Source organism: Tamandua tetradactyla, chromosome 8 (genome assembly GCF_023851605.1).
Source record: "Tamandua tetradactyla isolate mTamTet1 chromosome 8, mTamTet1.pri, whole genome shotgun sequence".
Classification (NCBI taxonomy): domain Eukaryota; kingdom Metazoa; phylum Chordata; class Mammalia; order Pilosa; family Myrmecophagidae; genus Tamandua; species Tamandua tetradactyla.
The window spans coordinates 10,875,345-10,900,087 of record NC_135334.1 but is presented as its reverse complement, the minus strand read 5'-3'; the positions used below and the strand labels follow the sequence as shown (position 1 = coordinate 10,900,087).

The 24,743-nt window shown below is 37.0% G+C and overlaps 1 protein-coding gene across 6 annotated transcripts in view; it reads right to left on the bottom strand.

Moving 5' to 3' along the window:
- CDON (cell adhesion associated, oncogene regulated) overlaps nucleotides 1–24,743 on the bottom strand; it is a 123,376-nt gene that overhangs the window by 16,429 nt on the left and 82,204 nt on the right. For all 6 annotated transcript variants that reach the window (XM_077112507.1, XM_077112502.1, XM_077112508.1 and 3 more), the window contains exons 15-18: nucleotides 22,191–22,313; nucleotides 20,214–20,435; nucleotides 17,915–18,195; nucleotides 14,585–14,664 (exon numbers count right to left, since the gene is read on the bottom strand). In XM_077112507.1, coding sequence (XP_076968622.1) covers nucleotides 14,585–14,664; nucleotides 17,915–18,195; nucleotides 20,214–20,435; nucleotides 22,191–22,313 — 706 coding nt within the window. The remainder of the gene's footprint in view (nucleotides 1–14,584; nucleotides 14,665–17,914; nucleotides 18,196–20,213; nucleotides 20,436–22,190; nucleotides 22,314–24,743) is intronic.

Here is a 24,743-nt window from a genome sequence, read left to right as displayed (position 1 = left end):
TAGAAGCATCATTTAGAAGACAAACATGCCAGAGGAAAATCCTGAATGCAGGAGAGAGCCCACCTGATTTTAGGTTGATCTATGCCACTTTTTCCCCCTCCTTTTTAGCAAAGATCATCAAGAGTTATCTTTAAAAATAGTCTACCAGAGCCACGCTTCATCTTTGGAGCAAGCTATCATTTTCTTTTTTTTATTATTATTTATTTATTAATTTAAAAAAATTTAACAAACGAACTAAAACATTAACATATATAATCAGTAATTCACAATATCATCACTTAGTTGCATATTCATCATTTCTTAGAACATTTGCATCATTTCAGAAAAAAAATAAAAAGACAACAGAAAAAGAAATAAAACGAAAACAGGAAAAAAAAGATTATACATACCATATCCCTTACCCCTCGCTTTCATTAGCATTTCATACTAAATTTATTTTAACAATTGTTCCCCCTATTATTTATTTTTATTCCACATGTTCTACTCGTCTGTTGATATGGTAGATAAAAGGAGCATCAGACACAAGATTTTCACAATCACACAGTCACACTGTGAAAGCTATATCATTATACAATCATCTCCAAGAAACATGGCTACTGGAACACAGCTCTACATTTTCAGGCCCAGCCTCTCCATTACATCTTGAATAACAAGGTGATATCTACTTAATGCGTAAGAATAACCTCCAGGATAACCTCTCGACTCCTGTCCCACGTTGCCAGGAAGGTCCACACCCCTGGGAGTCATGTCCCATGTAGACAAGGGGAGGGTGGTGAGGCTGCTTGTTGTGCTGGCTGGAGAGGCCACATCTGAGCAACAAAAGAGGCTCTCTTGGGGGTGACTCTTAGGCCTAAATTTTAAGTAGACTTGACCTACCCTTTGTGGGGTTAAGTTTCATATGAACGAACCCCAAGACTGGGGGCTCAGCCTATAGCTAACAATCCAAATTTTAACATGAAAAATTTGAAACTGATTTATAAACTTTCTATTACAGTGAATCTTTTTTTTATTAGAGAAATTATGGGTTTACAGAAAAATCATGCATAATATACAGGATTCCCATATACTACCCTATTATTAATACCTTGCATTGGTGTGATACATTTGTTACAACTGATGAAAGCACATTTTTATAACTGTACTATTAAATGTAGTCCATGTAGAAATGTCTATTCAAGTATTTTGCCCATTTTTAAATTAGGTTGTTTATCCCTTTTTTGTTGTTGAGTTGAGGGATTCTTTTATGTATTTTGGATATTAAACCCTTATCAGATATGTGGTTTCCAAATATTTTACCCCATTGTGTAGGCTGCCATCTTACTTTCATGATAAAGTCCTCTGAAATACAGTTTTACCATGAGGTCCCATCTATATTTCTTTTTCTGTTGCCTGTGCTTTGGGTGTAAACCTATGATACCACAGCCTAACACAAGGTCCTAAAGATGCTTCCCTAAATTTTCTTCTAAGAGTTTAGTAGTCCTGGCTCTTATCTTTAGGTCTTTGATCCATTTTGGGTTGATTTTTTGTATATGGTATGAGGTAGGAGTCCACCTTCATTCCTTTGAAAATGGAGATCCAGCACTATTTGTTGAAGAGACTACTCTTTTCCAATTGAGTGATCCTGGCCCCCTTTTCAAAAATCAGTTGGCCCTTAAGCCTACTTAAAATTAGGCCTAAGAGTCACCCCCAAGAGAACCTCTTCTGTTGCTCAGATGTGGCCTCTCTCTCTTTCAGCCAACACGACAAGCAAACTCACTGCCCTCCCCCTCTCTATGTGGGACATAGGCTCCCAGGGGTGTGGACCTTCTTGGCAATGTGGGACAGAAATCCTAGAATGAGCTGGGACTCAGAGCCAAGGGATTGAGAAAACCTCCTTAACCAAAAGGGAGAAGAGCGAAATGAAACAAAATAAAGTGTCAACGGCTGAAAGATTCCAAACAGAGTCGAGAGGTTATCCTGGAGATATTCTTATGCATTAAACAGATATCACCTTGTTAGTCAAGATGTAATGGAGAGGCCGGAGGGAACTGCCTGAAAATGTAGAGCTGTGCTTCAATAGCCATGTTTCTTGAAGATGATTGTATAATAATATAGTTTTCACAATGTGACTGTGTGATTGTGAAAATCTTGTGTCTGATACTCCTTTTATCTACCTTGTCAACAAGATGAGTAAAACATATGAATTAAAAATAAATAAATAATGGGGAAACAAATGTTAAAATAAATGTAGTAGATTGAAATGCTAGTGATCAATGAAAGGGAGGGGTAAGGGGTATGATACGTATGAATTTTTTTCTGTTTTCTTTTTACTTCTTTTGCTGAATTGATTCAAATATTCTAAGAAATGATCATGATAATGAATATACAACTTTGTGATGATATTATGAGTTATTGATTATATAACAAGAACAGAATGATCATATCATAAGAATGTTTGTGATTGTATATGGTTATGTATCATATATTAAAAAAAGAAAAAAAATTAGTTGGCTTTATATGTGAAGGTTCATTTCTGAACTCTCAATTCAGTTCCATTGCTCTATATGTTGTCTTTGTGCCAATACCATGCTACTTTGATTACCATGGCTTCATGATAAGTTTTAAGATTGGGAAGTGTTAGTCCCAATCTAACAAATTCTGTTGTTTTTCAAAATGATTGGGGCTACTCAGGGCCAATAACCCTTCCACATAAATTTGATGACTGGCTTTTCCATTTCTGTGAATAAGGTTGTTGGAATTTTTATTAGGATTCCATGGAATCTGTAAATCACTTTGTGTAAAAATATCTTAACAATATTCAGTCTTCCAATCTATAAACATGGGATATCTATCCATTTATTTAGGTCTTCTTTTATTTTTTTTGGCAATTTTTTATTGTTTTCTGCATACAAGTCCTTTACATCCTTGGTTGGGTTTTATTCCTAGATAATGTGATTCTTTCAGATGCTATTGTAAATGGGATTTTTTCTTGATTTCTTTTTACAATTGTTCATTACTAGTATACAGAAACACTACTGATTGTTTCATTTTGATCTTGTACCCCGCCACACTGCTGAATTTATTAGCAATAGGCACTTTCTTATATGTTTTTCAGAATTTTCTATACACAGGATCATGTCATCTGTAAATAGGGAAAATTTTACTTCCTCATTTCCAATTTGGATGCCTTTTATTTCTTTTCCTTGCCTAACTGCTCTGGATAGAACTTCCTGTACATTGTTGGACAGCAGTGGTTACAGGAAGCATCCTTATCTTTTTCCTCATCTTAGAGAGAAGACTTTCAGTCTTTCATCATTAAGTATGATGCTAGCTATGGGTTTCTCATATATACCCTTTATTTTGTTGAGGAAGTTTCCTTCTATTCCTAGTTGTCTACATGTTTTTATCAAGGAGTGTTGGATTTTGTCAAATGCCTTTTCTGTATCAATTGAGTTGACCATGCATTTCTTTTCCCCCATCATTCTGTTAATGTGGGGTTTTCCCTTAATTGATTTTCTTATGTTGAACCACCCTTGCATACCTAGGATAAATCCCATTTGATCATGGTATATTACTCTTCTAATGTGCTGTTGAACTCAGTTTGCTAATTTTGTTGGAAATATTTGCATCTATATTAGTAAATGACACTAGCCTGTAACATTCTTTTCTTGTGGTATCTTTAACTGACCTTGGTATGAGGGTAATATCGGCTGCACAGTATGAGTTAAGAATTGTTCTCAACTCTTCAATTTTTTGGAAGAGTTTGAGCAGGACTGGTGTTAATTCTTGTAACATTTGGTAAAATTCACTTGTGAAATCATCTGGCTTTCTTTGTTGGAAGGTTTTCAATGACTGATTCAATCTCTTTACTACTTTACTGGTTTGTTGAGATTTTCTATTTTTCTCAGGTCAGTATAGACAGTTGTGTGTTTCTAAGAATTTGCCTATTTCATCCAGGTTATCTAATTTGTTGGCTTATCCTTGTTCATAGAATCCTCATACTCCTTTTTATTTCATTCAGTGGGGTCGGAAATACTGTTCCCTTTTTCATTTCTGATTTTAGTTATTTGTATCCTCTCTCTTTTTTTTCTTCATCATTCTAGCTAAGAGTTTGTCAATTTTACTGATCTTTTCAAGGTTTGTCAATTTCATTGATCTTTTCAAAGAACAAACTTCTTTGAAACAAAGGCGTTATTCTCTTTATTGTTTTGTTTTTGGTTATATATATTTTGTTTTTGTTTATACATACACATACATATACTGTATTATGGGGGTCACATTTCATTGTTTTTCCATGTGAGCATCCCATTATTATATCACCATTTTTATAGCACCATTTGTTGATTTTTTTTTTTTTTTTTTTGGAAGTGAATGGACTGGGAATCGAACCTGGGTCTCCAGCATGGCATATTTTATTTTGTTTTTAATTCTCTATTTCATATGTCTCTACTCTAATCTTTGTACTTTTCTTCCTTCTGCTTGCTTTAAGATTTAGTCTGCCCTTTATTTTTCTAGTTCTCCCAGTTTTGCAGGTAGGTCTCTGATTTGGAATCTTTCTTCTTTTTCAATGTAAGCATTTAGAGCTATATATTTCCCTCTCAGCATTCCCTTTATTGCATCCCATAAGTTGGACATGTTATATTTTCATTTTTATCCACCTCAAGATATCTCTTAATTTCCCTTGTGATTTCCTTTTTAACTCACTGGTTGTCTAAGAGTACACTGTTTAATTTCCACATATTTGTGAATTTCCATTTCTCCCTCTGCTACTGATTTCAAGCTTCACTCCACTGTGTTCCAAGAAGATACAAGTGTATGACTTTTTAATTTTTTAATTTATTGAGACTTATTTTGTGACCTAATATATGGTCTCTCCTGGAGAATGATCTACGTGCATTTGAGAAGAATGTATATTCTGTTGTTGGGAGAAGTGGTTTTTTTGTGGGGGGAGGGGGTTGCATGGTCCAGGAATCCGAACCTGGGTCTCCCTCATGGAAGGCAAGCATTCTATGACTGAATCACCCATGCCCCTTTGAGAGAAATGTTTTATCTATACCTGTTAAATCTAGTTGATTTAGAGTATTGTTCAATTCTTGTATTTCCTTATTCATCTTCTACCTAGGTGTTCTATCCATCATTGAAAAGTGGTGAATTAGGTTTCCAACAATTAATGTAGAACCATTAATTTCTCCTTTCAAATCTCAAAGTATTTGCTTCATATATTTTGGGGTTCTGCTGGTAGCTGCACATATATTGTTATGTGTTCCTGTTGAATTTTATTAGTATATATTGACTGCCTTTGTTCCTTGTAACTGTTTTTTACTTTAAGTCTATTTTATCTGCTATTAGCATAGCTAATCCAGTTATCTTTTGGTTACTACTTACATGGTATATTTTTGCTATCCCTTCAAATTCAACCTACTTATGTCTTTGAATTTAAAGTGACATGCATAACAGCATATAGTTGGGTCATGCTTTTTTATCCATTCTGCCAATCTCTGCTTTTGACCTGAGAGTTTTATCCATTTATCCATTTAAATAAGACACTACTGATAATGAAGGACTTTCTTCTGCCTTTCAGCTATTTAGCCTTTGTAAGCCATATCTTTTTCATCAGTCAGTTCTTCCACTAATGCTTACTTTCATATTTATTTGATTTTTTGTATTGGGATATACTGAATCCCTTTCATGCCTATCTGGTATCTTTTTCATGTATTTTCCTTGTGGTTACCATAGAGTTAATCTTTAAGATCCTAATATATAATAGTCATATTTGATTTGATACCAACTTTATTTCAATAGCATACACATACATTGTTCCTATATCCCTCAGACCTCCCATCTTTTTGTGTACATGCTACAAATTATGTCTTTGAACACTGTATACCCAAACCATAGATTTATCATTACTTTTTAGGTATTTGCATTTTAGCACCTGTAGGAAGAAAAAATGTGGTGTTTTATACTAAACAGTACAATACAATAGCACTGGCACATGGAATTAGCCAAGGGGTTGCCTTTACCAGAGGTCTTTATTTCTTTATATTGCTTTGAGCCACTGTCTAGTGTACTTTCCTTTCAGTCTGAATAACTCTCTTTCATACTGCTTGTAGGGGAGGTGTAGTGGTGATAAACTCCTTCAGTTTTTGCTTACCTGGGAATGCCTTAACTGCTCCCATTTTTCAAAGTATTGCATGACAAAATTATTTGTTGGCCACTGTCTTCTTTTGGCACTTTAAGATTTCAAAGTACTACCTTCTTGCTTCCATGTTGCTTTTCACTTGCAGCTTTAGAACTCTCTCCTTATCATTTGCCCATGACAGTTTGATCAGTATGTGACAGGGCATAGTTTTTTCAAGTTAATCCTGTTTGGTGTACTCTGTACTACTTGGATGGGCATATTTATGTCTTCTGCAGTTTGGAAAGTATTCTGCCATTTTTTTTTCTTTCAATATGCCTTCTGCCCCTTTCTAGTTTTCTTCATCTGGGACTCATATTTTACATATACATATATATATATATATCACTTGATAGTTACCCAGAGATCTCTCAGACTATTTTCACTTTTTTATTATTCTTTTTCCTTTCCACTCCTCAGTCTGACTCATTTCATTGTCTTGTCTTTGAATTCACTGATTCTTTCTTCTGCCAGCTCCATTCTGCTGTTGAAACCCTCCCGGGTATTTTTCATTTCAGTTATTGTCATCTTCTACTCCAGTAGTTCTGTTTGATTCCTTTTTAAAATTTCTACCTCTTTATGGAGCGTCTCAAGTCGTTCGATCATTGTTTTCCTGATATCCTTTAGTTTTCTCCGTATTCTCCTTCATCTCCTTGAGCATACTGAAGATCATAAGTCCGAAGTCTGGGCTTCTTCACTGATGTTCTCTGGATTTGTATCCCTTTCCTTTGGAAGGCCCATCATTTCCTGTTTCTCTGCTTGTCTTGTGATATTTTGTTGTACATTGTACATTGTAAGATTTTTAAATGTTAGCTCTGGGATTTATTCCCTGAGATGTCTGTTTCTTGACTTTGTAACAATATGGTGATATGGCAGAGGTTTTCTTGAATGTTAGCCCTCTTATCAGGAAGGTCTGCCCAAAGTGAACGCAAAGTACAGGGTCCTCTCTGTCTTTTCTGGGCCTGTGTCTCTTCCTGGGCGTGTGCTTACTAGTGGCCTTAGGTGTTCAAACCTCCTCTATTTCCCAGGAGGCAGACCTTCTCCCTCTCTGGGGTGTTCCACTGCTGGATTTAAAGCAGGTAAGCCTTGTCCCAGGCTGTCCACCTCAATCACTCCTCACACTGCTTTCACTGTCTCAAGCTGTTTTGCTTGGAAGACAAATTTTGGAAGGGGTGGCATACCAAAGAGGAGTCTCCCAAGTTAAGTCTTTCCCAGCCAGAACAAGGCCAGGGACCACAAAGGGGGCGTCAGCTGGCACCATACTGCCCTGGTGAGGGTCCCAGACTTAACATTTTAAAATATTAAAATGTACAGTGTACAACAAAAGGTTATAAGACACATGGAGAAACAGGAAACGGTGGCCCTTCCAAATCTACAGGGAGTAAACCTGCATCAAGATGCTTTCACAGTGCCTGATTTACTGTTCATACAATACAAAGCATACTGAGGCTTCCCGAGCAATCTATCAATTGCAGTTATCACTGGGTTACAGTGAGGTGACACTTCACTGAGTTGTCTTTGGCTCAACAAAACTACTTTTCTTGAGTTTGAACACAATGAGTAAGTGGAATTCTTTGCATCTAGCTATATATAAAATCTGTCCTGTCTGCAAGAACTCAGGTGGTCTGTGACTGTGCCCAAAATACCTTTTGGTAAACAGGAAATGACTCTTTGACCAACATGCAGCATAAAAAATAATTCTGAAATAGACATTTATGGTCTCATAAAAAATTAAAAATTATTTATTTTGCCATCTGAATAATGCACACTAGGAAATAAGAATAGAAACAGCAGTACAGAATTGTGCTGGGAGAAATGAGATGCTTTAGTATGGGACTAAGCATATTTTTGGATCTCCCTGTAAAACCATGCAGCACCTCTTAAATATTTTCTACAGAAGTATTCCATTTCCAATTATACTGCTGAATTTTTAAGCATGACTATGAACAGAATTACTCTGATTACATAATTATTTTTTGCATTAAGCTTCCTCTTTTGATTATCCCTGGAGAGCAGGAACTAACTCTTCTTGAATCTCCTGAATGTGTGACACTTATTTTCATTAAAATGTTCTTGAGGTTTTTGAAAGTCACATCACAGTGGTGGTTTGTAAGTTTTAATATTTGGCTCATCTCTGCAGTCTTCTCTTGGCACTGGGTGTCTGTCATTTTCCCAATCTAGTTCACAGGAGCTCATCAGTTACAATGCAGAACCCTGATGACACTCTTCTAGAGCCAAGCCTGTCCTCCGGTCTCACTGCCCACTCCTTGCCGGACTCTGCAATGACCCTAGCATTACAGTGGTGGTTTTGGGGGGAATTTATCAGGGCCTGTTGCATAACAGGTGACCTATGTTGGGCAACAATAAATCACTGAATGCACTACTGCACATGATGAACACACACCCATCTTATAAATAAAAGACCAAACTCCCCCTAACCACTGCTTCCCTTTCAACATGCCCTTTCTCTCCATATTAGAAGTTGGAGATAGATTAAGGGAGACAGATAACTTCTCAGAAAGGAAGGCGTGGACTGATGGGAAAAAGTGAGACACAGAGCTCTGGAAGTTCCCTTAGGGAATGAGGCAGATTACTGCAGAAGGAAGAGAAGCAGGATCTTGGGTTTCATGACTTTACTCCCTTTTGGCTGCGCAGACAGTTCTGAAGTCATTAAATGGTCAGAAACAGGAGACAGATTTATAACAAACTGACTTGTTAGAAAAAAAGAGTTAGGTGTACTGCTCAAGTGGTTGTCTCATATTTAACTAATGGATTAGGTAGATCAAACCCTAGGCCCGAAAGAATCACTATTGCAATGAACTATTTTTCATATTCAACCCTCCTAACTATTCCTATCTGAGTATAACTGGTTTCGAGTTGGTAAAAGGACATCCCCCAATCCAACAGTACACCAACTCTAAGATTATCATCATACAAAAATGTGGAAATCATCTGTAATGTCTATGTTTTCCAAAGCATCATTCCCAATAGTTTCATTTCTCCTCTTGACTATCAGCCATCAGCTTACATTTTTTTTTCCCAGATGCATTATATGCATTTTTCCAAGCTGAATTTTTACTTGGCTACTTCCTGCCCATTACCAATCTCTCTAGGACCCTCAAAGTTAATTTTTCATTCCTTCCTAACGGGATCTCTCAGTTCAGTTTTCATCTGTGAATTTCATCAGTGCCCCCCTACTCTCTCTTACAAATGATCAAGACTGATGGTAAACAAGACAAGATTTACAGTCAATCCCTTCCCATAAAACTAGCCAAGCAAATGACAACCATATTTGATTACATATCCAGAAATGCATCATTGTCTTTTAAATTGGGGAGAGAAAAAGAAAAGGAGAAAGGAAGGGCAGAAAGATTTGGTTGATTTGATTAAAATCTATTTAACACTTAAAACATCCATATTGCACCAGACTTTCTCAATTAAGTCTCTAGGTAGGAAACTGGCTCCTTACAAAACTGTATTAAATATGATTCCTTCTGACTCTTCATAGTGAGCTATTTCATATTACTCTTAAAACCTGAGAAGGGTCAAATTAATTTAACACAGTGAGGCAAGCAGTCATTTATAACGTTCCATGAAGATGCCAGAATCAAATAAAACTTCAGATTGCCAGAATGCACACTCCCCTCTCACCTGTCCTAAAATTTTCACATCACTACTTCAACTTAGACAATAAAGGCAAGATTTTCTCTCCAGATAGTTATTGCTAAAATAAAGGAATGATAAAAAAGGAGTGTATGGTTGGCAATGACTTGTTTCTTTAAATCCCATTCCAATGAATACATTTAAATTTAAAGCAAAGAAGGAAGAGACAAAAGAATCTTAGGTAGCAGGGCAGGGTGCAGGTAAGATCCCATATAGAAAAGGCAAGACTTCTCCAACCCCAAGGCAGCTGTGGAATAAAAGAAATACTCAGGTTAAAGGTGAGTTTGATGGGGTACCACAGGAGTCTAAGAGGGTGCCCTCCTAAAGAGAGACTAAGGGGCAGAGTTTGTCTTCATCTCCTCCCTGTCCACTAGCTCAGTGATGGCACTACCATTAGCCCAGTTACCTAGAAGCCATCCATGATGTCTCCCTCAGCCATTCAACTAATCACATCTTTTAAAAATAATAATAATTGTACCTCCTAAATCTGTCACAGCCATCTATTCTTTCCATATCTACTGCAACCAAGCTAATGCACTATTTCTCATCTAACTGATCTCACCACCTAAATGATCTCTCTGTATCCTCTCTTGCTCCATCAAATTTATTCTCCAAACTGCATCTAGAGTATTCTTAAAAAGCCAAAATTCTATCACAGACGTCCCATAGCCTTGTTTGATCAGATTCCACTCATCTTTTGTCTCTGTCCTCCTCATTTACCAGGCTTCTGCTCCATTAGCCTTCCTCAAACTCTTTGAAGATTCAGGCCTACTGCTTTAGAGTTTTGCATAAATAGTACCCTTTGCCTGGAAATCATTTAATCTTACCATCTCCTTTTTACCTCATTTTACAAATTCTTCAGAGCACAGCAAAAAGACACTTACACAGAGAGGAGATCTTTCCTCTCTGTTCACATCCTTTATTTTTTCCATTAAAGTATCCAGTTTTAATTATTATTTATATAGGTTATTTATGATATATTTTAAAGCTATATCTTTATACCATTAGACTATAAGTTCCATGAAGACAGAATTAATGAATCCTTTTTTTTCTTTTTCATTCTCCTTATTTTATCACTCCCCTTTCCCCATGTCTATTTTTCTCTGGAAGACACATCAGAGCAGTATATTAAAAAAATAATAAAAGAGATGAATTCCTTTTTAAAAAGGAAGTTAACCATGTTAAATCCTTAAGAAATAAAGCACATAAATATCTTCAATAATTAACTATACAAAAATACTCAATCAGCCAGGGCTGTTGTCTTCCTTGGTGAATTCATTCATTTTTAAGTCATAGCTATCACTTTGATACAAACAACTCCTAAAATCTGTCTAGTCCCAATCTACCCCGTAGACCCAAGACCAGCGCTTTTCTTTGTCTGCTTGACTTAGATCTCTAACTGGCATTTTAAATCTCAAATGCTCAAGATTAAATTCATCACATTTACTAGAACTATCTTTTTATTAAATCTCTCCAACTGTCATGTCATCCATGCTTGAAACCCCCTGCCCATCTGAACCTTCCTGTTTTCTTGATTCCTACCAATCAATTGACAAGTCTTGGAGATCCCAACTCTGCAATCTCACTCCTCTCTTCTTTCACTCCCATTATAGCAATTGTCTAACTGTTCTCCTGACTCCAATCCAACCTGTACACTGCTAGCATCAATCAAGCCTAAACCTAATTCTGAATAGATCATTCCCCTTCTCAAAGACCCGCAAAGAATTATACTACTAGACCTGTTTATCTTAGCCTTCAGCCCACGTCCCCTTTTGATAAATATCTTTTTGTACTTTATATTACAGAAACAATAGAGGGTTTTTTGCATTCCTTAAATATAAAATTAGAAGTTTCAATGTGCTTTTTCAAACCCTACCTGTCATATTCATAGCTCTGTCTGGGAATCACCGTTATTAGACTATGAGCTCCAGGAGGTAGGACTTGGGCCAAGGCCTAGGACATGGCAGACACTCAGTAAATGTTTACTAATAAATCACTAAACCCTGACACTGAGGTCATCCATGATATAAGCTCAGTCAATCTTTCCAGTTTTATATTCTGTGAATCCCTACTTGCACTTCACCAGCTAGTCAAATTATTCCAGTGGTTCTCAAAGCATGGTCCCATTACCAGCAGCATTAGCCTCAGGAGCGAACTCATTAGAGATGCAGATTCTCAGGTACCAGCCCAGACGTACTGAATCAGAAACTCTAGAAGTAGAGTTTAGCAATCTGTATTCGTACAAGCCCTCTAAGCCATTCTAAGGCCCATTTAAGTTTAAGAACCATGCAAGTCTGGTGTAAACATTGTCCTTCCTACCTCCACGACTTTACTCTTAAAATTCCTTCTGCATAGAAACATGCCAGGACCTATTCTAGTGCCTGGTCAGTAAATGTTATTTGACCATTATCAAGGCAGAAACTCGACAGTACTCATCTGACAGCCCTCGTAAAACTTAAATGGAATCAGGTCTCTTTTTAAGCACGCACTATTTCAGTTGGATTTCAGTGGTATAATGTCGTTATCCTAAGAGTGTAAATTGTCTACATTTCTGCATATTGTGGGGGTATTCATACATTATATATCTCTTAGCCTTCAAAGCTTGTTACAGGTTTTGTCATTTTTGGTGATCCCGAGAGGAGATTCCTAGTCTTAATTTTGAAGTTAAAAGAGTTAAAAGCAGAGAACTTAAGGCTTCCAATTTTCCAGAGTTGAAGGCAGATACTCATTGATACATAACTGTCCAATTTTTAAGTGTCAAAATCACACAATGGCTCCTGGGATTCGGGTGAGATTTATGGCTAACCTTGGATACAAATAAATATACATATATTTATATAAATACATAGGCAAGCAAAGACTTTCCCTAACAACATTACGCAAGAAGAAATTTTACGCTGAGGAGCAACAGAAGCTGACATTCCCAGGCTTCTGGAAAGAAAGAAAATTCCCCTGTGCGCCCAGAAAAAAAAGTCAAACCCCAAAACATGAAATGGAGGAAGTCATTTAATCGAAAATTAATAGAAGTACAATGGTCCATTGTCTTAAAGGAAAAAGCCATGTGTAATAAAAGTCCCCAAATGCATACATACACACACTCACTCATTGTCACATGCATGCACGAGGGCCACCAATGCGAAGTCATAGAGGTTATTTAAATCCTTTTAAGGGAACAGGATGCATTTTTGGTACTAAGTTAAGAAATGACTGGCAGCAATTACCAAGTATTTATAATCAGAGAATGTTAAGAGTAGGGAGAAATCTTAGATTATCTAGGGCATGCTTTCATTTTGTAGATAAGGAAATAAGCTCAGAGAGATTACGTAACTTGCCCCAAATGGTAGGTCTAATGACAGCAGAGCCCAGGTGCACTTACCAGCACTCCAACATCTAGCCACAGCCAAGACCTGCTGATGGCCACAAGAACCGGAAAGGAAAACGTATTACGCATTTAGGCAAAACCACCTGCTTTAATTAAATCCATCTGATTATTCACCAGATGTGTGAACCTCCTTTTCTAGTTCTTTAGCGTGCTCCTAACAAATTATGGTAAAGTCTAAGACAGGATCAGAAAAAATGTGCTTTCAATGTTACCAACAACTTAAAAGACAGGGTCATCTGGACTTTAAATACAAGGAGCTCTGGTATATGGACTAGGCTTCTGCTATCAGAGGAACCCCAAAATGGGTTAAGGAAGTGATAAGAAAGATCTCTAGAAGGCTTTATTGCTTTTAGTTCAAAAGTCATGCTGAAACCATTTTTTTTTTCTTTTTTTAAAAAAATACTTTTAATTCTCTGGCTGGCCAGACCCATCTTCAAGTTGTGGTTTCTGTAACTTCAGAGAGAATGTTTTTCTTAACCTTTTCATTCATTTTTTAAAATACACATCAAATCCCATTTTGATAATGAAATACACAAACTCCAGTCCATACTCCATTCATTTTAGGTACTAACTTTAAAACAAATGTTTAATTGGAGTAGTTTAGATCTGGGAGGAACATTTAGTGACCATCTAATCCAATACCATCATGACGTAAAAGAAGGAACTAAGACTTCTGACCGACACAACTTTAATATAACAAAAAGTTTGATAATCCTTTGGAATTAATGTATACAGAGGTGGTACGAATGCTTACTGAATAGTCTATCAAAATTTAAATGCATAGGTCACTCTATATATTTCATTCTTCCTTGAAATATTGTGAATACACATTACTTTCAAATTGAAAAAAAAACACAGAAATGAAAAGACAGATTTACTAATTAACTAAAGGCTTTAAGATTTTAAAAGTTTAAATAATCTGGTAAAACAACAACAACAGAAGTTCAATAGCATTACTATGAAAAAACATGATCATATAGAGAAGGTTTTTTTTTTTTCTCTAACTCTCAAATATGCTCTCATCCATCCTCATAATATCTCAAATCATAGGGTAGAAAATAACACGTGAGAAAACATAAAAGTCTTTCCAGGGATTGACTTTGATCGACAGATATCAAAAACATCAAACTTTTAAATCATAGTTAAGTGAAAAACAAAAGCTTTACTACTCTGACTGTACATCTAAAGAACCCGAAGCACAGAAAGATAAAAATTGTTAAGCAGAGGCAAAAAAAAAATGTAATAATAGCCTTTAAATGGAAGACTTCAAATTCAGCCTTTACGCCTTAGGTAAAATTTCAGTGATTTCCCTTGCTGAAGGGAAAAGAAAAGGATTCACAGACCTTAATTTCGACAACTTGTGCAAACGCCTATCAACATACCTGTTGTTGTTTCGACAATTTCGACAGTTAATGCACTCCAGTGGGTCGGTCTGAGGTACTGCCAGGTATATTCCATCGCCCTTGACAGGAAGGAGGTCCAGGGAAGTAGAAAAGAAGAAAGAAGATTGAAGGTGCCATAGACTAGTAAGCAAACGACCCCCCGGCTACAGGCCAGGTCAAAAATTAATGTATAGTGACAATATTGTAAGTTATTAATTAGGTACCAAGAATGGAATGATCATATGGTAAGAATGTTCGTGTTTCTATGTTATGTTTAAAAAAAATAAATAGCAGACACATTTATATGGTTGCTATATTTGAACCAACTTTCCTGAGCAACATTATTCTCATCATTATTTAAACCTATTTATTTAGAGTTTGGTGGAGTTCTAAATACTAAACTGTACTCCAAAAAATCAACTGCCATGTCTTTCCATGAATTTCTGGACTGGAAAAGGGCAAATGAATGGAGGGAGAAGTTAGTCACTTCCCTTCGGTGTTTCAATTCTAACTGAGGTTTCATGAGGTTTCAAATCTAACAGGAGCTTCAGATACACTATAAACCACTCTTTTTTACTTTTCTGGCAGTCATGGAAAAATCTTATGTGGTGCCAGTTGGAGAAACGGTGTGAAATGTGTATGAATGATGTCAAGACAACCCCATCTTCACTTTCCTGTAATTATTCCAATTAGCTGTGCTCACTCGATGACACTAAGTTTTAAAACATGTTCCACTTCTCCAGATGGAGCAGATTCAGCCAGCAATGACTCGGAGAGGTGTGTTAATATCCTGAGGTTGCTTTTGGCGGAAACTGCCCAGCGATTAAGAAAAATGCCCAGATTCACACATATCTCACTGTGAAATGTTCACCTGACAATCCCAACGACAAGAGTTCTTCGAAATGAAGCTACAAATGGAAATGGCATTTTTGCTCAGAGTCAGAATTCTGCTTGCAGATGAAAAACAGCAGAAGTGAATTTGATAAAGGTGAGAGGGCTGCTACACTGCAGGCCTTCAAAGTTAGGAAAAGTTCAGGCAATTGTTTTTCCCTAGAATACTTTCCATTTCCACTCCTCTCATAACAACCACCAAAATCTGAGCAAACGAAAAGGTGGAGACTTCCACTCAGCATTCCTGATTCAACTAACAACAGGAACTAGTAAGAAAACATTGAGAGAAAGAATCTTTCTATTCTGTATTCAGTCTATGAGGGCAAATGCCAAAGATCCAGAGAATGGAGTTAACAACCTGTGGGGTGAAGCATTTATTTGAATTGCTAAACATGTTAAGCTTAATGCAGCGATTTTTATGATCACTGATGTTTTTTAAATTCCCCTACTTCCTCTTATCCAGAAGAGGAGTTAAGAAAACTCACGGATTAGAGTCACAGATGGTAACCTCTAAAATTGTACTCTAATGGGGCAACTATTACTTAAATGGCAACTGATTGTTCAAAAAACCAAAAGTACTGTGTTCAAATGCTAAAGCAGACATGAGGCTTATTTTTCCATTTCATGGAAATAGCATGTGCTGCTCAAACTTTAAGGCTCTCTCCCCTCAATTTTCTTAGACAATGTTCATAGATTGGACTACAAATGGTGACCAAAAAAAAGTTTAAAAAGTCTGAATATAAGCCATATATAAGTGCTTCTACACTAAACAATGAAATTATTATTCTCTTTCAGTAATGAGATGCACCAAAGAAAATTAAGTAAATTAATTACTTTTTCTACAATATACAAAAAGCTATTAGATTTTTGGCTTTAAGATATAAATACCTAAAAGAGTTCTGTTCTCCAAATGTAATATTTTGCTAAGTATTAAAGCTGAAGATGAAAAAAATTCTAAAGTTCTTCAAATTTTAGCACACTGTGGGTTAAGATAAATTAATCTGTAATAGTAATAAGAACAAAGACTAAATGAGTGCTTAATTTGACCAACTCTGCACATTATTTATTTAATTGAAAATTACTGTGAATATGCATCCAAACAATGTAATGAATCAAACTTTCTAAAGTGAAGAGAACAAGCATAAATCTAATATGTACTTGTCATTCTCTTTCCATATCTAAAATTAAACTATCTTAGCATCCCTGAAAAAAAGCAACACAGTTTTAAAGGTTTTTCCGTCCTTGTGGCTAAAGAATACTAATGGCACAGAATGCAAAAATCATACAGACAACTGCAATAGCAACAAAATATACTGAGTGAGAAAATCAACACAAAGAAACCCTGGGTAGGTCAGAATTCACAATTTGGCAGTCTGCAGACATGTTTGGCCCAGCCTACACGGTCCTTTCAAGAATTTCAGTTAGCTATCAGCATGTAAAAATCTGGCAATTTCACCTAGATTTATGGGTGTTTTGAGATATCAGAAAACCTGGTACCCGGGGGCCCTCACTTCTGCATGGCAAGAATCCACAGTTTGGAAATACTAATGGTCAATGAAAGGAAGGGCTAAGGGGTATGGGATGTATGAGTTTTTTCTTTTTTCTTTTTATTCCTTTTTCTGGAGTGATGCAAATGTTCTAAAACTGATCATGGTGACGAATATACAGCTGCGTGATGATATTGTGAGCCATTGATTGCATTCCATATATGGACTGTATGTGTATGAAGATTTCTTAATAAAAATATTTTTAAAAATTAAAAAGAATCCACAAGCATCAAAAGCATGTGAGCTTTCTAGTTTGCGACAGCCTCCACCGCTGCTTACTCCTTCTCTGCCTGGCTCTTCCAACCATCCGGGTCTTCAGAGCCTCCTCTAAACAAACCAGACTGAAAGCATCGGGTCTGAAGCCAGAGATGGGTGAGCAGTTAGCTAATGATACTGACCTGAATTGTAAGGGAGCAGAGAGAAGTGGAGGCAGTTCACTAGTGGGTCTATAAGTAATATTACCATACTGAAGGTGAACATGATTGAAAGGGGTTGTATAGACCTATGTGTCCCACCAATTAACACTACAAATATAAATAAGTTCTTGCATGAAAAAAAAAACAGGACGTATCTGGTTTGATCTATGCCCCTTGTTATTTCCATTTCATCTCAGAGCAACGACCAGCCTATTCTTCGCTGGTATTCCAGTGTCGGTATCAAGTAATTAAAAAATATAAATCAAATTGATGGAACACAACTATTATCTGAGAGCAGACGACTTCTAAAGATTGCTCTGGATCAAGGGACTGCCAGTGGTACACACTACCTCCATTCAAGGGCATCTGTGGGGTTTTCTATATTTTAAAAAGCCAGGTATGCTGACCCCTATAATGCTTGCACCTTGGCGCCCCGAGGACCATGGAAGGCTCTTCCTCATAATGAGGTCTCTTACATTCACTAGATGGTGAGGATGCTCAAAATCCACACGGGTCCTGGTTAGAGAATGGGCATGGCTGGAGTAGAGCCTTCCTTTCACACTGCCGTTCAGGACGTCATCGACCCCTCCAGGGACCTTATGGTGAAGATGGGAGCAGCCACCGCTGAGGCTTCCATTGTTCAAGAAGCTGCCGTGGACGTTCCCGTTAGTCCGATTTGCGCCGGACAAAGTGGTGTATTCTGCCACCTGCCCATTAATAGCTGACCCTTGGTAGAGATATCCTGGTGGGTCATATTCTGTTGAGAGAGGAAAAAAATGAAAAAATAATAATAATTTAAAGTGAAACTGCAAATACATAAAAATCAAACATTCTAATACTGTTCTTTTAAAGGTTACTTGTGAGATATACTTTAATAAAGTCTTGCTATCTCTTATTTCCTTTATAGCATGGAGGCAGCTATGAACTTTGAGTTAACTGTGACTCTGTCAGTGGGAAGAGAAATTAACCAAGGAAAAATTACTCAAAAGAGAACTTAAAAATGGTTCAAGATGAAACTATCAAAATACTGGCAACTTTAAGAACAAAGTGTTTCAGCTCTTACACTCAAAATACAGAAAGAAATTATATAAACCACAATTTAAAAAAAAAGACTAACTTTGGGTAGGATATTTCAAATAACACTAAACTACACTTTTGGGTAAAAGGAAGGAGCTCTGTGCACATTCACTAATGTTTCATGTAGTATTGTGATTGTTAAAGTCAATTCAGAGGTTTTCAGGTACCAAAGGAAAAAGCCTAGTTATTCCATTTCCTTAGATTAAAATCATTTGAACAACTGCCTCAAAATTCCAATTTCTAGGGGCATACCTTCCAGACATATTTAGAAAAAGTGAAATATTCCTTAGAAAGTGCAGTATCTAAAACTGGACAAGATTTGTCATCAAAATTTTGATGAATGCTTCAAAGTTTCACAGCCAGCTCGGGCTGGATTAGGTGTCTCCTCTTTCCACACCTTTTCCAGTTACGACACTTCTAGAGTGTTGTAACAGTTCTCGAGTTATGACCCTGTCATATTGCCAGTCTACTTCCTTATCTTCTCCATGAGGCTATAAACTTTGACAGGGCAGAGGCCATGTCCATTTTACATACCAACATATTTCCACAGTCCAGCATGGTGCCTGGCACAGAGAAGTTAATCAACAAATAACTTCTGAATGGATGACAGAATGAACACTATCATAAATTTTCATTTTAAAATATATTATCAGGTTGCAAAGGAAAATGACTTTATTAGATTATTCTAGTTCAGAATAATCATTTTCTTTGAATGACTTGACATACACTCACACAACCAAAGGGAACAGCATGAAAACTATCGAGCAAAAGGCCCAGATGATGACCAAATCTCTCATTCTGACACCACCACCACCTCTGTCCCTGCTAATCTCTTGAATGGCACCAAGCCAATCCAAATGTATCACTTATTCTTCTTGGGCTATTAAATTGAAAGCGGCCATTACTGGGAACTGGCTGACAGTTGCTGGAAGTGCTATCACTGCTGGCACCTTCCTTTGTTTTTCTTTCATTCCTTGTTCTGGGGCCAAAGGTGAAACCAAAATACTTTTTCGAACCAAAGACTAGAGTTCCTCTTTACTTTGGCTCTCCTATTTTATAATAGCTGGGGACGGGGGATAGGGGAAGAGAACTGGAGAGAGAGAAAAGGGAAATGAGGTCCTAGGTTATCTGTTTTAAAACAATGCCATCCATGACAGTTCAACTAAACCTATTACTGAGTATATGTGTTGAAGGAGCTGCCACTCTGGCAGTCTGCGTACCTCAGGTACCGAATGAGGACCGCGCTATCTTTAACCGTGAGTGCTATTTGGTGACAGCGACTTAGAAAACTCTGCATTACCTTGTTTTCTACCATGTCCTTTCTTCTCCCAGCTGACAAGATTGGTAGTAGAATGATGATGTTCTTACAACAACTGCAAAGTCCCTGCTTCAAGGATTTATCCTCTTTGGTGGTCCAACAACGCGATAGATTCCCAGCACTAAATCAGCTACTTATAGAGAGACCTGCTTAGTTTGGGTTTTGTTATTTATTTCTCCTGGGCAATTTAATCTGATGCTCCACTTACTTTGGCTTACAACTAGAATGGTTTTAAAGTCACCTCCTCTGAGTGAAGAGCATCTAGGGTGTTTTATACAGTGATGCTAACACACTCAAGTGTCAGTACTCAACATGCATTCTGGCAATTGTTTTCTATCCATCCTCGGAAGAAGAGGAAGAAATATTTATGACCTACTCACTCTGTATGGTACTCTGTTGGCAGTTCTTCCACAGGCACATTGCGATGAAGGTCATCAAAATGAGGACCATAAACCCTAGCACACAGCCAACGATCAGATACAACATGTCGCTGCTTCTGGCAGGGCTGGTGGCAGGCCCAGCATTTCCTCCGCCCCCTGAAGAATTGGGAGGGGTACTCAAATCTTTGACAGGATACTCCGAAGCTCCAGGAGCACGCTTCACTGGTTGAATATGAAGGAAAACATGATGTCAGAGCAAGTGCCGACTCTATAACATGGTTTACTCTCTGAAGGAGGTCTGGCTCGGAATGCAAGCCAGTCTGTTTATGTGCGTTACTGGGGTGACCTGACCACCAGGGAGTCACAGGGAGGGCTCAGAAGTTTAAAACCCTGATGTGCCGTGACTGTATACTTTGGATAGATTATACAGTGTGCGAATACACCTCAATAAAATTGCATTTAAAAAAACAAAACAAGACAAAAAAATCCTGACGTGCCAGAGTTTTAGTTCTTAAACAGTATTAGCCCACAACTTTTAGAGAAAACACAAGAGCAGAGGAACAGATGTACTTGGTCTAACTCAAATTGTAGGATTATCTGCTAAAATGTACTCTTAGAAGGCTCCCAAATAAGTTGAATGTTTAGCTCATATTCTGAATAAACTGAATAAGACTCAGAAGTAGATATTTTGTGCCCTTATCACGTTATCAATATTAGGAGATAAGACTTTGGATTATTAGAAAAATTATAAACAATTTCAAAAACACTGTACATAATACGAAGCATTCCAAAAAAGAAAATTTGGGGAGTCCATGCAAATGCAAGAACTTTTACTTAATGCATTGCTATTCTGAGTAATAGTAATAAAAGCAAACAGCAAACAATGTTCTGTCCACAAATCACATGCTCTGAATACTTCAAATATCACATAAAGGCAAAAGAGCAGAGTGGTTGAGAACATAGTCTTGGGAGCCAGGCTGCCTAGACTTACAACCCAGCTCTGCTACTTATTATTAGCTGTGTGACCTTAACCTCCATGAACCACAGTTTCTGCATATGGAAAACGGAGATGCTAGTAATAGCTCTATCATAAGCTGTAATAAAGATTGGATGAGTTCAGTGTAAAATTGCATGGACGTGCTCTATCAATTTTGCTATTATTATTAGTTCTTTTACTCCATCTCTTCCTGTGGCTCTTAAGAAGTCATAGCACCAAAGTGGCCTTTTAGAAACTCTACTTCAACAGGCAACATTAAATTCTAGTTCAACTTTCTAGCAACTTCAACCATACCAAGAACAAAGCTGAGAGCAGGGAAAGGAGAGGACGCCTTTCAAAGGTATGAGCTGTCATTGGGAGCTACATGAAAACTTGGCAAAGAGATTCTAAAGGTTTCTGCTTCAGGTGGTAAGTTGGACCATAGGACTGAAGGTTCCTGCCAACTCAAATGGAAATAAAAAGTTTTCTGAGGCAAAATGGATGTGGCAGAGAGCATACACTAAAGATCCATGATTACTCAAAGGGAAGGCCTTTGGATTTTTGTACTCGTTATTTACTCTTAATTTATTCATAAGCCTACCAAACTTGATTATCTGTTCTCCAATCCCTTGTTAAATTAAAAACTGAGGACAGATGGCTTGTGATAAAGGGGGGAGTGTGGCAGACCCATGAACCTCAATATGAAGAGACAGCCAAGAATCTGAAAGGAGAAAGGAGAGATGAAAAACATAAGGAGAAACCAAAGAATGAAAGAAAGAAAAAGTGGCAGTCTATGCTCTTTGAAGGGTAGAGGACATGACTGGCCTTCAGCATCTCATTACCAGGTGCCATTCCTGAAAAACTCCCCTAAATTAATGATGCAATCATTGATCACAGCAACCTTTTAAAGGGTTAAACTGGGTATCATATCTTCTATTTAGGCAGGCTGGAAACTGCAGCACTGTCCAGGAAACAAGCACAAATCCTCACCCCTCCCCTACCTTTGGTCTCACAGATCATCACGTTACTGAACTCGCTCTCCCCACCTTCGTTGAAGCACTGCATTTTAATATCATAGGAGGTTTCTGGCTGCAAATGGCCAATCATGTGCCACTGCTTTGAACCTAGAAGGGAAAAACAAAAGTTAAGCTTTATATCCTAAATGACAACGTCACCACTTAGGGTCTTCAGTATCCATCACCTTATACTGCAGTCTGTACAATAAAAATACATTCAATATAAAAAGTTTACTAACACTCTGCAGATAAACAGCATTTCCATATACTTGCATGAAAAAAAGTGGTGACGAGTAGAGAGAAGCTGAATTAAAGCTGTGTATGTTTGTTGGTAGAGTATGATCTTTATTTCATTAAGAAAAATTAGTGGTGAATCTTTCTTAAAATACATATTAATCTTATGCATAGAATTAAAAAAAAAAAAAACCTCAAGTCCTATTTTATTTTAGCTCAGAAAGTCAATCCACTATATCCCTATTTCAGCCCATCAAGTCAACCCACTATATCCGCCGACCAAAAAGCACCACTGGATGTGAGATCAACAAATGGTACCATACCCAAAGCAAGTGATCATTTACAAAAAAGCCCCACCCAAGCTCTCAATTCCATTGTCCTGGACACAAAATAAACTGACAAATAAACAAATGCCTGAGTAAATTCCTTTTAATGATAATGACAATAACCAAAAAGCAAAAACTACTCTGGGAAACTCTCAGCTTGCTCTCACCATTTCTTCTCTTTTGAGTCAGGATTTCCAAACGACACAAGTACTTCTAACAGAATAATTCTGTCACCCATGGTACACAGCCAACATTCATTTAGAAACACTCCCAAACTGAATACTCTAGTATAAATCCTACTCCATTTTTATTTCCATGGACCTGTGACAGACTTTAATAAATGGGGACACATTTGCCAGATTTAATGAACTCTTCAAGCATTTTTAATCTCTCCTAGAAAATATCTCTCCAAACTATATCCACTGTTTCTTAAGAACTCAACTGTACCACCAACTGATTTAAGAAATTAAAGGGAGAGAAAGAAAAAACAAAACAACACATACCCAAGTCAAATATACTTGGCTGACAGGATCAATACCACCAGGCTCTTTTCTAATACACATGGAACAAAATAGTTCAGTCCAGAAGTGGAAGCCCCCTTTCCAGGTCACCAATACAAAAGCCCTCGCTCAAAGGGACCCATATTTAGTAAGGAAGATAATCCGCTTGTTTTAGAATCAAGGGCCTTTGAAAGGCTTAAGAAGGGAGCTTCCCCGCCCCAAGGGGACCCAAAAAGAATCTTGACTCAAATACTGGCTAAAAGTATAGAAGACTTATTTCTATAACTCCAGAATTTTTCCCAAGACCCCTTAATTTTCTTCATCCTTAGGTCATTTCTGACCAGGCACTCTACTCTTCAAACTGGGTTTCTGAAATGCTACCAATAAGAGAAGATAGTTAAAGTAATACACATCTCATTAGGTTAATATTCAATCATTATGGGAGTCTTCCAAAAGCTAAAATTACTGGAAATAGTAGCAGAAAGGTGGATTTTTTTTATTTGATAATGATGAACATAAGGTAATGAAGTACATTATTAGTTTAAAACCAACCAACCAGCATATCCGTTGGTTAACAGGTAATTTTTTCCAAAGGACATTCTAGAAAAGGTAAGTATTTACCCCGAGAGAAGGCAGAGAACAGATTAAAGATCAGGAAGACTGGTGCTTTGCTTTATTCAGAACTAAAGATCTGATAAAGCATTCATGAAAAAGCACGAATATACTGGAAACATTTATGATTTATCAAAATGTGGGACAATGCAGAAGACAGAACTTAAATAATGTGATTGTCCTTCTCTTACAGTACCCTTTTAGAATTCAACTGAGTTTCAATTTTTTTCAAAAGCTCAAACAATTTTGGGTCAATCTTCACATGCAATCTAAAACTTGACCTTAAAGAAAATCTCCCAAACAGGGGATGAAAACTTCTGTTTCTGGGTTGGGGAGAACAGACCAATAGCTTCCAATTGCCACAAGAAGAATTTCAAATGCATAAACTTGAAAATAAGGACTAAGCAAATTACACAGCACAGTGAAGCCCACTTAAACATCTAAATGCTTAGTATATCACATTTATAAATAAGCTCTCTGTGAAACATAAAGCAAACTCCCATTTGCAGAAAACACAATAGATATAAACACTTCTTTAATTACCCAGTTCCATGCTCACTATTCACATCACAGAAGTTTGTATAAGTCCAAAGATAACTAGAAAAGAATAAAGTTTTAAAACCGTTTACCCATTTTCATAGGGTAGAATTAGGAAGGGTGGGGATGAGAGAAATAGAGAGACAAAGACTGATAGATACTCTTTTATTTATATTTACCTTGTTTATTAACTGTTTTATAAATGTTTAAAAATAAAAAATTTAAAAATAAATCTGATGCCCTTACCCCCCAACCTTGCTCAACTAAAATGAAAATCTAACAAGGAGAACAATCACTGTAATTATCTTTCCATTTCTTTTTATAGACTT